This window comes from Electrophorus electricus, chromosome 22 (assembly GCF_013358815.1).
Source record: "Electrophorus electricus isolate fEleEle1 chromosome 22, fEleEle1.pri, whole genome shotgun sequence".
In the NCBI taxonomy this organism is placed as follows: domain Eukaryota; kingdom Metazoa; phylum Chordata; class Actinopteri; order Gymnotiformes; family Gymnotidae; genus Electrophorus; species Electrophorus electricus.
In genome coordinates this window covers 12,456,354-12,469,374 of record NC_049556.1, presented here as the reverse complement: position 1 = coordinate 12,469,374, position 13,021 = coordinate 12,456,354, and the positions used below count along the sequence as shown (strand labels likewise).

Sequence of the window (13,021 nt, the reverse complement as noted above, 5' to 3'; positions counted from 1 at the left end):
CATAAGGGAACTAAAAGTAATCTTTTCAGGTTTTTCAGAGAATTACCTTCTTTAAGCTCTTCTCAAACGTTTACACAAGACAAGCCTGAGTAGGGGTGTTTTGTCTAAGTGCATATGTACCAGAACACAGAAAGGTGAGTTCTGTTTGAGACTGCAGACTGTTAACATTGTTGGGAGTTTCACCAAATCCTGTTACTTCACTGAGACATCGTGTGATTTCACAGCTCAGCTCATGGGTTCTAGCATTTGTCATATTAGGAATCTACTTCTTGAAATGGATTTATTGGTTTTTCTTTTGTTTTTTATTCTTACTATTAAAAATGCCTGTTTAATGAAATGTTAGTTTTATGCATATTGCTTATTACAAATGTTTGTTGCGTGAATCGATTCATTCAAAGCCAGTAGGAAGGCAAAGTTGCAGTGCTTGTCACTTACATGCCTCTGTTTATCTGTCTCTAATAAAAGGTGAGGGGGGGTCACAGTGCATTTCTCAAAGCACACGTGTTGAACAAACAGTGATCTCAGCATGATGGGAAACTGAGACACGTGGCGTTTTGTTTAGGCATAAAGTGAAGCTGAAGCAGCTATCCCTAGATGTAGCAGATGTAGTGTCCAGTGAATAAGGTGTTTGCAGAAACTTCATTCAGTGTTGTTCTTTGTGAGCTGCACTTGGAATTATAAAGCCATCATTATATTGTGTGTGTGTGTGTGTGTGTGTGTGTGTGTGAGAGAGGAGCTAGAATTCTAAATCCATCATTGTGTGTCATTGGAATACAGCTCTAGCAGATTATATAAAGCTGGCTTTAGCAAAATAATAATAATATACAGTATATATGTTACATGAGGAAACTTTCAAAGAGGGTTCATTTAAGTCCAAAGTCCATCACAGTCCAATAAATGGGGGGGGGGGGGGGTTTGGCATTTCATAGATGTGTTTTTGTTTTAGCATTTTAAAAAATACGTTGATTTTAAGTTGAGTATTTTATTTATATCTACATGTTATTGCTATTTATTCCCCTGGGAAATTAGATATGCATCTTAGTACTTTAGGGTTTTTCTGCCTGACAGAATCTGCTTCTGTAAAATCAATAGAAGATGAATGTGTAGTTAATATAAAGGACTTAAATAACATAAATGTGGGGGATCATCTGAGCATCCTCACTGCTGGGGTTACTGGCAAACACAAAGCATCTAAACATAATCTGACCACAGTGTGTCTGTCATGGTGATCTTGGAAAGAAACCTCCAACAAATAACAAACCTGGAACATTAAAAACCAAACCAACCAAAAAATTGTGAAGAGGATGGACAGGAAGATGACACGTTCACAAGATTCCGCCTGGAAATCCACGTTAAAGTCCACCTGCTTTGCTGCAGCCTGATAGTCACGGGAGTTCTGTGGTCTTACTGTTTCAGACGCTGCACCCTTCGTATCATCATCATCATCTCTCTCGGACCGCGCATCGCATGGCTGTCGTACGTGATTAACGGTGTGTGTGTGTTTAGCGTCGGTTCCTCCACAGTCCATTTGTCTGCAAGCAAACCTACTTCCGCTTTCCACATCGTGGTGTTAAGGGACTGAATCAAGATGGCAGAAGCCCCGTCTGTAGCTAGGTGCCCCTGCCTGCGTCGTGAGCACCTGGGAAGCTTTCATCAATGGTGACCACCAGCTCCGTCTGCATTAGACTGCCCGGACACTTAGAGGGGTTATGGGTAATGTAGTTTGTTTCCATGGTAGGGGGCAGCTCCCTCATCTCGTTGGCACTGCCAGTGATGCAGCTGACATCACTTTTGCTTCTGCGGTTCGCAGAACGTGGCCCAAACACCCATTCTGATGAGAAAAAAAATACACATGACAGGTTATAACATGCAACAGCAGGTCCAGTATGGGAATCGTTCAGAGTTTACAGTTTGTCGTGCCCTTGGTCTGCTTTGTTGTTGTGAGGATGTATTAAAATACTAGACCAGCAAGCAACCATGTGTGATTTTCAAATCATTTTGTTCTCATCATAAGATAATTTAAATATCTTTAGTTCTATTAGGCGCTCAGGGCAACTTTTCTAACCTCTTATAACACAGCATCTTGTAACACGGCGGTTATATTGTCTTGTCTTGTAACACGGCGGTTATGTTCTACTGTTTCTGTTACTTGGCTCTTAATATCTGCTGAATTATTAAACCCATCTGGACTAAATCCCATCCCTACATCTGGCTGACCCGCCTGCTCCAGCTGAAGCGTTCCATTGCTTGCAGAAGTTTTCTTCCTTTTCAAACTGGAAAATGACTTCAACACTCCAATTTCATGTAATCACTCCAATTTCCTGCCATCTCATTACCTTTCAGTTTGAAAAAAACAGTGCCAAGCACAATAAACCACACTTCCCAGACCCACTGCATAGATGCTGAAACTGGTGAAATTTGTTTAAACTATTTGTTACAGTAGAAATGAGGGTAGTTGAGGTGGAGGGTGTGTGGTTTAGGTGGAGGAGGAGAGGGGAGGGTGCGTGGTTTAGGTGGAGGGGGAGGGTGCGTGGTTCAGGTGGAGGGGCAGGTGCGTGGTTCAGGTGGAGGAGGGAGGGTGCGTGGTTTAGTTGGAGGGGGGAGGGTGTGTGGTTTAGGTGGAGGGGCGGGTGCGTGGTTTAGGTGGAGGGGGGAGGGTGCGTGGTTTAGGTGGAGGGGAGGGTGCGTGGTTCAGGTGGAGGGGGAGGGTGCGTGGTTCAGGTGGAGGGGGGAGGGTGCGTGGTTTAGGTGGAGGGGAGGGTGCGTGGCTTAGGTGGAGGGTGCGTGGTTTAGGTGGAGGGTGTGTGGTTTAGGTGGAGGGGAGGGTGCGTGGTTCAGGTGGAGGGGGGAGGGTGCGTGGTTTAGGTGGAGGGGGGAGGGTGCGTGGCTTAGGTGGAGGGGAGGGTGCGTGGTTTAGGTGGAGGGGGGAGGGTGCGTGGTTTAGGTGGAGGGGATGGTGCGTGGTTTAGGTGGAGGGGGGAGGGTGTGTGGTTTAGGTGGAGGGGCGGGTGCGTGGTTTAGGTGGAGGGGGGAGGGTGCGTGGTTTAGGTGGAGGGGAGGGTGCGTGGTTCAGGTGGAGGGGAGGGTGCATGGTTCAGGTGGAGGGGGGAGGGTGCGTGGTTTAGGTGGAGAGGCGGGTGCGTGGTTCAGGTGGAGGGGGGAGGGTGCGTGGTTTAGGTGGAGGGTGTGTGGTTTAGGTGGAGGGGTGGGTGCGTGGTTTAGGTGGAGGGGGGAGGGTGCGTGGTTTAGGTGGAGGGTGTGTGGTTTAGGTGGAGGGGGGAGGGTGCGTGGTTTAGGTGGAGGGGGGAGGGTGCGTGGTTCAGGTGGAGGGGGGAGGGTGCGTGGTTTAGGTGGAGAGGCGGGTGCGTGGTTCAGGTGGAGGGGGGAGGGTGCGTGGTTTAGGTGGAGGGTGTGTGGTTTAGGTGGAGGGGTGGGTGCGTGGTTTAGGTGGAGGGGGGAGGGTGCGTGGTTTAGGTGGAGGGGGGAGGGTGCGTGGTTTAGGTGGAGGGGAGGGTGCGTGGTTCAGGTGGAGGGGGGAGGGTGCGTGGTTCAGGTGGAGGGGGGAGGGTGTGTGGTTTAGGTGGAGGGGCGGGTGCGTGGTTCAGGTGGAGGGGGGAGGGTGCGTGGTTCAGGTGGAGGGGGGAGGGTGCGTGGTTTAGGTGGAGGGTGTGTGGTTTAGGTGGAGGGGATGGTGCGTGGTTTAGGTGGAGGGGGGCGGGTGCGTGGTTTAGGTGGAGGGGAGGGTGCGTGGTTTAGGTGGAGGGGAGGGTGCGTGGTTTAGGTGGAGGGGGGAGGGTGCGTGGCTTAGGTGGAGGTGGAGAGTGCGTGGTTTAGGTGGAGGGGGGAGGGTGCGTGGCTTAGGTGGAGGGGAGGGTGCGTGGTTTAGGTGGAGGGGGAGGGGGTTTGGTTATCCAACAGCTTCCAGTTCTCAGAATCAGTAGCTTGTCTGCTGTCAGTGCCTGGGAGTACAGAGGGAATAGCACTTAGAGCACTGGCTACATTCCTATTAGAGGGAAGGACTTGGAGAAAAGGTACACTAAAAAAATCAGAAGTCTGAGCAATGACGATTGTTTCTTCACTTTACACTTCAAATTAAGTCAACACTGTACATGTTAATGAAATATAATAACATATAAAGTGATGCACTAAATCAGTGAGCACACAGCTGCACATGAAGGTCTGAGCTGAGACTTAAATCCATCCAGATTTCTAGCTCAAACTTCCATCCTTAAGTAGGACTGCTGAAAGATCACAGCTGCCTGAAGTTTCTCAGCAAGTTTCTGCCCTCGTGGAGCAGGATGACGGCACGTTCTGTATGCGGCGGGAATGTCGTGGAGGGGGACGGCCTTAGTGGACAACGCTGTATAACTGGACTCCCGCTTGGAGAGATTTCTGATTCAAACTTTAATTGAGTTCAGTGACATCTTAGACTTTTAATCACCTACGTGTCCAAAGTGATTAATCTTTACGAACCTAATATAAAAGTTTAAGATGTTTTAATTTTAAGAAACACTTTTATGGCATGATTTTTTTTTTTTTTTTTTTTAACCCTAATTTTGACATAGCAGGCACTGGCAATTATTACGATTTGGTCAAATTAATCATTAATTTTAAAGTAAGTGTAATTATTCTTTTTAATGAAGTGTTTTAATTTTCACAGCTATATGGGAATGTTGACTTGTCTAAATGTTGTCGCTCGGGCTTCGTCCTTAGCCCAGCGGAGTTTTCCCAAACAGCCCTTCCACATGCATGCTTGCTGCTCACATGATGAGCTGTGCCAGGAAAATGTGCAGTCTGCAGAACACAGAGGCGCTCTGGTCTTCAGAGGGTGAATACTGGCTTCTTATTATCACACACACACACACACACACACACACACTCTGCTGTAATGAGACAGAGACAGTATGAGTCGTCATAGGTGGCGGTCTTTGGAACAGAGGTGTTGCACGTGATGGAAGGTTGTCAAACAAATACGTTTGGTGGCAGAAGCTTTGTGCTGACTCTCTCGTGTTTTGAGCCGAATCAAAACGGCGCCGCCATTGATTCCAGCCTCGGTCTGAGAGGGAGGGGACACTCGAGCTTCTGGTGGTCTCCTGCCGCTGAAACGGGCCTGGAGCTTGTCTTCCTTCCTGAGCCGAGTCAGGTGTCTAGTGCTGAGGCCATGCAGGAGTTCTCTGCGAGAAAACGCCGCAGCCTGTTTGCATTCTGCAGGGTGGACGTCCAGCACAGGGCACCTTCTGAGGACCTCCGGAGGCCGACATTTGATAACTAACCCTGCACGCGTTAAAATGGATGTTTTATGGAGTTTATAGTTATTATTCAAATCACTCACCACGTATCAGTCAAGCACTTCCTGTTCCTCCAGCAAACCTGTTCTTTGTGCCTGTCCAAGCACACTGGGGGTTTATTTGAAAATCGCGAGTTTGGGGGCGGTGAGGGTGATGGAGGTTCTTTTGGTGCTAAAAGCAGCTGCAGGCGTAGTAGCCTGGCTTGGCATGGAAACCTCTCAGAGCAGCCAATCAAGACATGCTCACACGGGTCACCCTGGAGAAAGGCATCTGATTAATGGATCCATGCAAAATGCTGGAGATGAGGCCCGCCTACATGTAAATGTATGCTAATGACATTTTGTAGCTTCTGCCTTGATTGGTGGAGAATGAAAGTGAGCCAGGTACAGTTATGCTGTTTGCTTTCTGAGTGCATTCCTTAAATCCAATATAATCCACTCATAATCAAATTGGCCACATCGTTATATTGCACAGCACAAACCTCATGCAATTCTGCACAGTGTCCACCACCTCTTACAGGTATGTTTATAGGTGTGTCATTTGTTGACATGCACAATTTTTTCGATCAGCAAATACCCTGTTTCTCTAGGGGCTAGATAGGACATACCCCTACCAGTCATGCAGTTCCTATTGTAGTAGCGTCATGGTAGCATCATGGTAACATCGTGGTTATGGTGTGGTAGCATTGTGGTAGTGTTGTGGTAACGTCATGGAAGTGGTGTGGTAGTCGGTGTTGTACTAGTGGTGTGGTTGTGTTTGGGTGTGGTAGTAAGTGCGGTTGTGTTGTGGTACTGGGTGTTTGTAGGGTTGTGGTTGTATTGTGGGTGTGAGCATTGTGGTAAAGGCTGTGGTAGTGGGTGAGGATGTGTTGTGAGTGAGGTTGTGTTGTAGTGGGTATGGATGTGGGTGTTAGACTTGTGTGACTGTATCAGGCACAACAGATTTGCTGGAGTTTGTGTGCGTCACTCTCACTGCTGAAGAGATATTGGTCTGCCACTCAAAATCATCCAGACAACAGGACTGTGTCTGTGTGTGTTGCAATGAAGTACCTAGAGGAACAGGTCGTGCACTTTACTTGCACAGCTGATGACGGACCTCCGTCCGAAACGTCCTGGTTCTCTGGAAACCTTCTGTACTTCAGTACAATTTTGAATCTCTCTCCATTTCTTACTACAGTACACTACAGTTAATCCTTGCAGTCCTCTTCAGAGATTATATACACACATACGTGCACATAATGTCAGAGATTATACACACACATACGTGCACATAATGTCAGAGATTATACACACACATACGTGCACATAATGTCAGAGATTATACACACACATACGTGCACATAATGTCAGAGATTATACACACACATACGTGCACATAATGTCAGAGATTATACACACACATACGTGCACATAATGTCAGAGATTATACACACACATACGTGCACATAATGTCAGAGATTATACACACACATACGTGCACATAATGTCAGAGATTATCTCAAAGAGGTAATTTATGTTACAGTTACTTCAAACTATCCAGTATTTGTCTTTGGCTCTTATGAGGCAAAAAAGGACAATTCCATATTTTAAAGAGGATGATTCCATATTTTAAGGAGGATGATTCCATATTTTAAGGAGGATGAGTCCATATTTTAAGGAGGATGATTACATATTTTAAAGAGGATGAGTCCATATTTTAAGGACAATGAACACCCCTCCAATCCCATCACTACATTCCCTCTTTGAGAAACTGCCAAACAATTCAAGAACACTAGAAGAGAGGAAGGGGTGAGGTTGAGGGTGGTGTAGCTCATGTGTCCATCTTTATTCAGCTCTAGGGAGGAAATCTCTACGGTATTGCTGAGTGCACTTCAGTATGTGTTTGTGCGCGTGTGTGTGTTGGTTGGTTGTTGTGCATTTTCACACTCTGTCCTGAGTATGTGGGGTAACCTACACAGCTAGGTAAAAAGGTTTTTACTCTATATACATCTAAAGTTACACCTAACAAATGCGTTTCTTTTTGGTTTCCTCACATTAGTTACCTTTATGGTAAGGTTTAGAAAATCTTATTACATAAAGATAAAGAATTTTATAAGTGTATATATATAATATATACACAGACACTACCTGTAACATATGCATGACCTCAAACGTCTGTGTGCTAAGATGGGTGTAAATTTTCTTTAATTGAATGTCAGACCACTTGGGAAAAAAACCCTTAAAATGGGTGGAGATTGTTTAAATTAATAATCTTTAACTGGCATGAAACCAACCTGGTTGTTCTTTTGGATTTTTGTTCTGTTCCCTTGTAAGTAAGTAATCTTGTATTTTGTGCATTTCTGTATTGCAGTGCAGTATTTAGCATTAATAATGTATTGGACCTCGTGCTTTGCTTGCCACGTTGTGAGAACGAACTAAGTGTTCGGTTTATCAGTGTAACGTGACCTATCTTATCTATTTTTAAAGAGTGTTTGAGTCAAAGGGGCGACCAGGACGAAGCAACGAAACTGAATCATTACTTTATAATTATTTAAGGAAAATGACGCATGCCTGAATATTATAAGATCAGCATAACGCACGAGAGTCGACACCGCGAGATCAGGCGCACCTAAATGACTGCAAATCCATAACGGATGTATATGCCTCCCACCCCTACCCCATTGCGCGCGCACACAGGCACGCGCACAGGAACACGGTGGGAATACCTAAATGGATTGGCGACAGATTAAATAGTCTAAACAGTTTGGAGAGTTTTCGATTTTACTTACCAACAAATTCATGCACTAGGTCTTTCACCAAGTGGCCCACTATGGCGTAAGCCACGACGACCACCACGAGCGCGACCATTACCAGGTACAGCACGGCTTTGGGGAGAGGGATGGACTCTCGCGCGGGCGTTCTGTAGTCCGTGTACACCAAGTCGTTTTCCGAGTAAGAGTACTGGAGAACGTGCTCCAGACCCGACGTGTGGTTGGAGTCCAGCGGCGGCCGGCTGGCGCTCACCCCGTCCAGGTCAGGTTCTAACGCGGTCACCACGCTAGTGGTAACGGCTTCCACTTTATCGATGCTCTGGTGAACAAATCCCGAGGACTTGTTAACGAGTGGCAAAATCTGAGACAGAAAGAAGCTCCAGTCCTTAATTGCGGTTGTGTTGCAGAAAAACATAGTGGCTTCCAGTGATAGTCTCTCACTTCTGCGTGAAGTTATCCCCTCTGCATCGCCCGCGCACGTCCATACTGTCTCACTTTCAACGTTTTGCAGGTTATCACAGATTCCAAAAAGGTCTCTGAAAATTGGTATTCCCATCAAAGTTTCAGGAGTTTCAGGTTTAATCGGAGCACGTCACAGAATACCGAATCTGGTGTTACGCCTGAGCGGACTAGATGTGACCTATTTACCCCAGTGCCAACCATATGCTTGGCGTCCTACAAACACAGAATGGAGTGTATGATTTGAAACAAAACAAATGACACGTACCTTAACTTTATCGGATGCTCCATTTCGGTTAAGTCTTAGAGCCGAATCGGTTTACACGTTCCGAAACGATGTCGCCTTTGTTCAGGCTGCAAAGAACACTCCGTCCTTTGGAATTCCGAACGCACGAGACTTTGTCTTGCCCACACGAACTCCACGTATTATGCACATCCCATAGCGAGTTAATGTCGAGGAAGTCGGATGAGTCAAACACACTGTCCATCCTCGGTCACACAACGGCCCGACGACGTTCCACCTTTTCCCTTGGACATCCACGAACACGTGCGAATTAGGCATGCAAGTTAAATGCAAAGTGTGGAGGTCCGTTTTCACACTGCGCTCCGATCTCCCGACAGCACAAGCTCACCTTCACGTCTGCCCAGATCCAAGGGAAGTAGACAATCTGTGTTTGGTTCTCGCGTCCTCTTCTCGAGGGAGTACCGCTCGAGGTAAGGACGTCGCGCCGCATCAATACAGCTGCATTTTGCACTAACGGCGCGCGCTGTCCAGCGCTGAAAGGTGTGAGGGATCATTGCAAACCAATCTGGAATTTAGGCTGCTCTCGCGGAGAGCTGTAACCTCAAGGTATACCTCGAGGAACGACAAACCGCTAAATTTTGCCCCCACAGTAAATTCAAAATAATATTTGAAAAATATAATAGCCCCTGTACATTTAAATGTTTTCTTTTGCTTAAGGCCCATATAAATATTATGAATGAAATACATTTTTTACAAATATATAATTTGGTTAAGGACACATTGAAAACAGCAGGATCATCAAGAACCAGTTTCATTTATTGTCTTAATCAGGGTTGTCAAAAACTGGCATTGTCGCAGAGGATATATTAACAGTGGCCCACTACTTTGGACCTGAGATAGTCTGCTGACTCCAGTTGATCGTCACTGAGTCGGCGGCAGGCAGACGAGAGTCACGTGCAAGGACGTTGTCCCTGATCACGTCTCAAGATATCCAGCGTGGGGTATAGATATGCCTCCAGAAGATAGACATCCTACCAATACACAGCTGTGTGATGCTTGACTCCATGAGCCCTCACAGACTGTGCGTTTGTGCGTGCGTGCGTGTGTGTGAGAGAGAGAGAGATGGAGAGAGAGAGAGATGGAGAGAGGTGTGTACATTGTCCACTAGAGTAGTGTGTTGTGACCAGGTCCCTTAAACTCTCTAGAAAACATTGGCTGACTCTGCTTTGCCTTCTAGGGAAACACACACGACATACGAGTAGGTGATTGGCTGGTTTATCAACCTCTGAGTCACTGGATTGTGATAATTAACTTAACCCACAGTATCAGTTGACCTTCAAATCAAATCATTTCCACTCACTCATTTATTCTCCCTGTCAGAAGATGTTTCTCTCATCTACAGAACTAGAAAAGTCCTGCCTGACAACTTGACATTCGTGTGCTTGCTTTCTGGAGAGAAAGCTGAGTGGAATTCTTGAGTTTGGACCCAAGCGGAGCAGTTGGGTGATAACACTGCAGAGGACCTGTAAGTGCTCACATGTTCGCACAGACTATGCTCTCACCGTTTCTACCCACAAACGTATTTGAGCATGAGGAACACAGACTGTCTAAATGCTCTAGAATAATCACATTTGGCAGGATACTTGATGAGTACTCGATTGAGCAAAAAGCGAGATCTTGTTACATAGCTAAGACAGTGATGCTGGACCAGTGAGGCTGTTTCCTCAAATCCTGTGTCCTACCGAGACTGAGTCACATTTGGGGTCCCTTTTCCTCCCTCAGACCAAGGTCACAGAGACAGGTCTTGTCAATTCTTTGCTGATATTTAGCACACCTCTGTGACTCAGAATGTCTACACCCCCCTCCCCCCATCTCTGTCACACAGTTGGGGAACTGAACTCAATTAAGATCACATCAGCACTTTCAAAGAGAGACACCAGAGCAAAGGATTGGAGTCGACGACCCCACACAGAATCCTGGTTCTGTCCTGAATTGCTCCGGTGCTAGGTTAATAACTCTACACACACACACACACACACATACATACACACACACACACACACACACACACACACACACACACACACACACACACACACACACACACACACAAAACATGGATATCTTTCTACTTATACTGTGGTTATGCAGAAAGACTCACATGGTTCCACTGTGTACAGAAGGGCTCTTGTACATCTGGACATTCTAGTGTGTTCTGAACATCACACACTGGAGAGTGTGCCATTATGACACACATTTATGATGTCACAATGGCATTCAGTTAAGTCTGATCTACCCACTGATCTATAATGAAGATCTGGTTGTGGCTGCCGCCATGTCGGGATGCGCAATAATGAGGAAGCTTGCACTGCATTCACACTCTATTGAGGACTGATATGTTTAGGGTGGCAACCGTTTTGTAGCATTGTCCAAATTCTCAGTGGACAACTCACATTCAGTGGTGATTGAATAATATGTATAGCTGCACAGAAACATCTATCAATCTGTCTATGTGAATTGTAGTGAAGTACACAAGGTTAGCAGGGTTCACACTACCTGTTAAATATGCACTACATTTGATCTTCTTTGGGTTCATACAGACCATTTTGTGTGTGTGTGTGTGTGTGTTTGTGTGTGTGTGTGTGTGTGTTTTGAAAGCTAGGTCTGGGTCTTTGTTGCTAGTGCCTTATAGCGTTGTAACCATCAATCCGCTGTTTTTAGCTAACTTTCGTTAGCATACTTCGCTTAACGGCTAATTACACCATGCTCAACATATCCAAATGATAATCTGACAGCTCATCTCCAGGTTCCTCGTCCGATTCATCTGATGTAAGTTACTTGGTCACTTCAAGTCAAACTTCAAGTTAAACCTTTTCCAGCTTGTGGCGCCTGGAGCGAGGCATGCTGGGTAAACCAACCAACAAACACAAACCGCGTCACTTCCGTTGAATAGAAAACGCGTGTGCCTCGCTTTGGAAAATCGAGCATGACGAGTGAACCCGCGTGAGGTTCAGAGACGCACATGAGTTCCAACCCGTGTGTCACCGCCACACAGCTGAGAAAGTGCTGTCTCGAGACCATTTACTCCGCGCTCGTTTTCGAGGCTTAGATTTTTGTATCCCGCCAACCTCTCTTACAGAGGAGAAAAGCATCCCTCACCAACGCATATCTGCACCCGCAAACAAATTACCATGTTGAGCTTAATCTCAAAGCATGACATCATTTGTGATATCATTTGCTAAAATTACATTTCTGGAGATATTTCGTTCCTGGTACACACACAATTAAAACAGTACCATTTCATCACCACAGGGCATTTTGTGATATTTTGAGAATTTGTGAGATGCAGTAAAATGCAACAGTCCCAGTTACATATATGAAAGCAATTGAAATAAATATACGATCTGTGGTATTGCAGTCTTTCAAGAACCCAAAGCTCCTGTTGTCTTGGAAGCATGTTTCTAAAGCAATCCTGTTACCTGAGGGCTTTTAACCAGGTGGGCAGAAGAAGCGAACGTTTCCAGTTGTCAGATGGGATACTCCGATAACAGGGAACCACACTGTGCTACAACCCTCTAGAATGCCCCAGCTTAGTGTCCCTCTGTCCACACTATCTGTAGTTGAATTCATCATAAGCTATCGGAGGGTTGAATTCCAAATTCCAGGCCTTTTCACTTGGAATAGAGAAATTTTGGAATGGTGATCTGATTAGGATAGGAGAGAAAGAAAGAGAAAGGTAATAATGATGAGTTGGATCTTCCCAGAAGTGGGCTACTCTGTGCCATGTCTGGATTTTCCTCCAGTGAGCACGAGTGCAGTGCTGTGTGCGAGCCTACACACATTTGCACCTCCTGAAGCGAATGGTTTTTCTGCTCTGATTTCTTGTTTTTTTGTTTTTTTTTGTAACTACATTATTTGGAAAACAGAAGCCCGGTTAGAGGACATGGGAAAGACTCTTACCTCAGAGGAAAAAGTTAGGCCTACATTTATAAGGTCACTGGGAATAGTTGACTGATTTAAGTAAATAAAAATAAGCAAAATATGATGACAGATTTTCTCAGTATTACTAATATCATTGTTCTGAATATCAGATCCAAGACAGGAATATGGCATATGAATGAACAAGATTGTCAATGTGATGGATGATTGATTCCAGGTAGTAAGACATGGGGTTCATAGGGGTTAGGAACGTCCAATCAGTGCAGATCACGAGGAAGAGGACGGCACCACGTCTTCCTCACGACGGTGGAAACAGTGCTGGATGATAACCAGGTGCAGTGG

The 13,021-nt window shown here is 45.8% G+C and overlaps 1 protein-coding gene across 1 annotated transcript; it reads right to left on the bottom strand.

The window, feature by feature from the left end:
- Nucleotides 1–1,011: 1,011 nt before the first annotated feature.
- LOC113567982 lies at nt 1,012–8,452 on the bottom strand. Its single transcript, XM_026996143.2, has 2 exons — nt 8,056–8,452; nt 1,012–1,831 (listed from the first exon to the last, which is right to left on the bottom strand). The coding sequence occupies exons 1-2, from the start codon at nt 8,450–8,452 to the stop codon at nt 1,611–1,613; spliced, it is 618 nt and encodes a 205-aa protein (XP_026851944.1). The 3' UTR covers nt 1,012–1,610.
- Nucleotides 8,453–13,021: the final 4,569 nt, after the last annotated feature.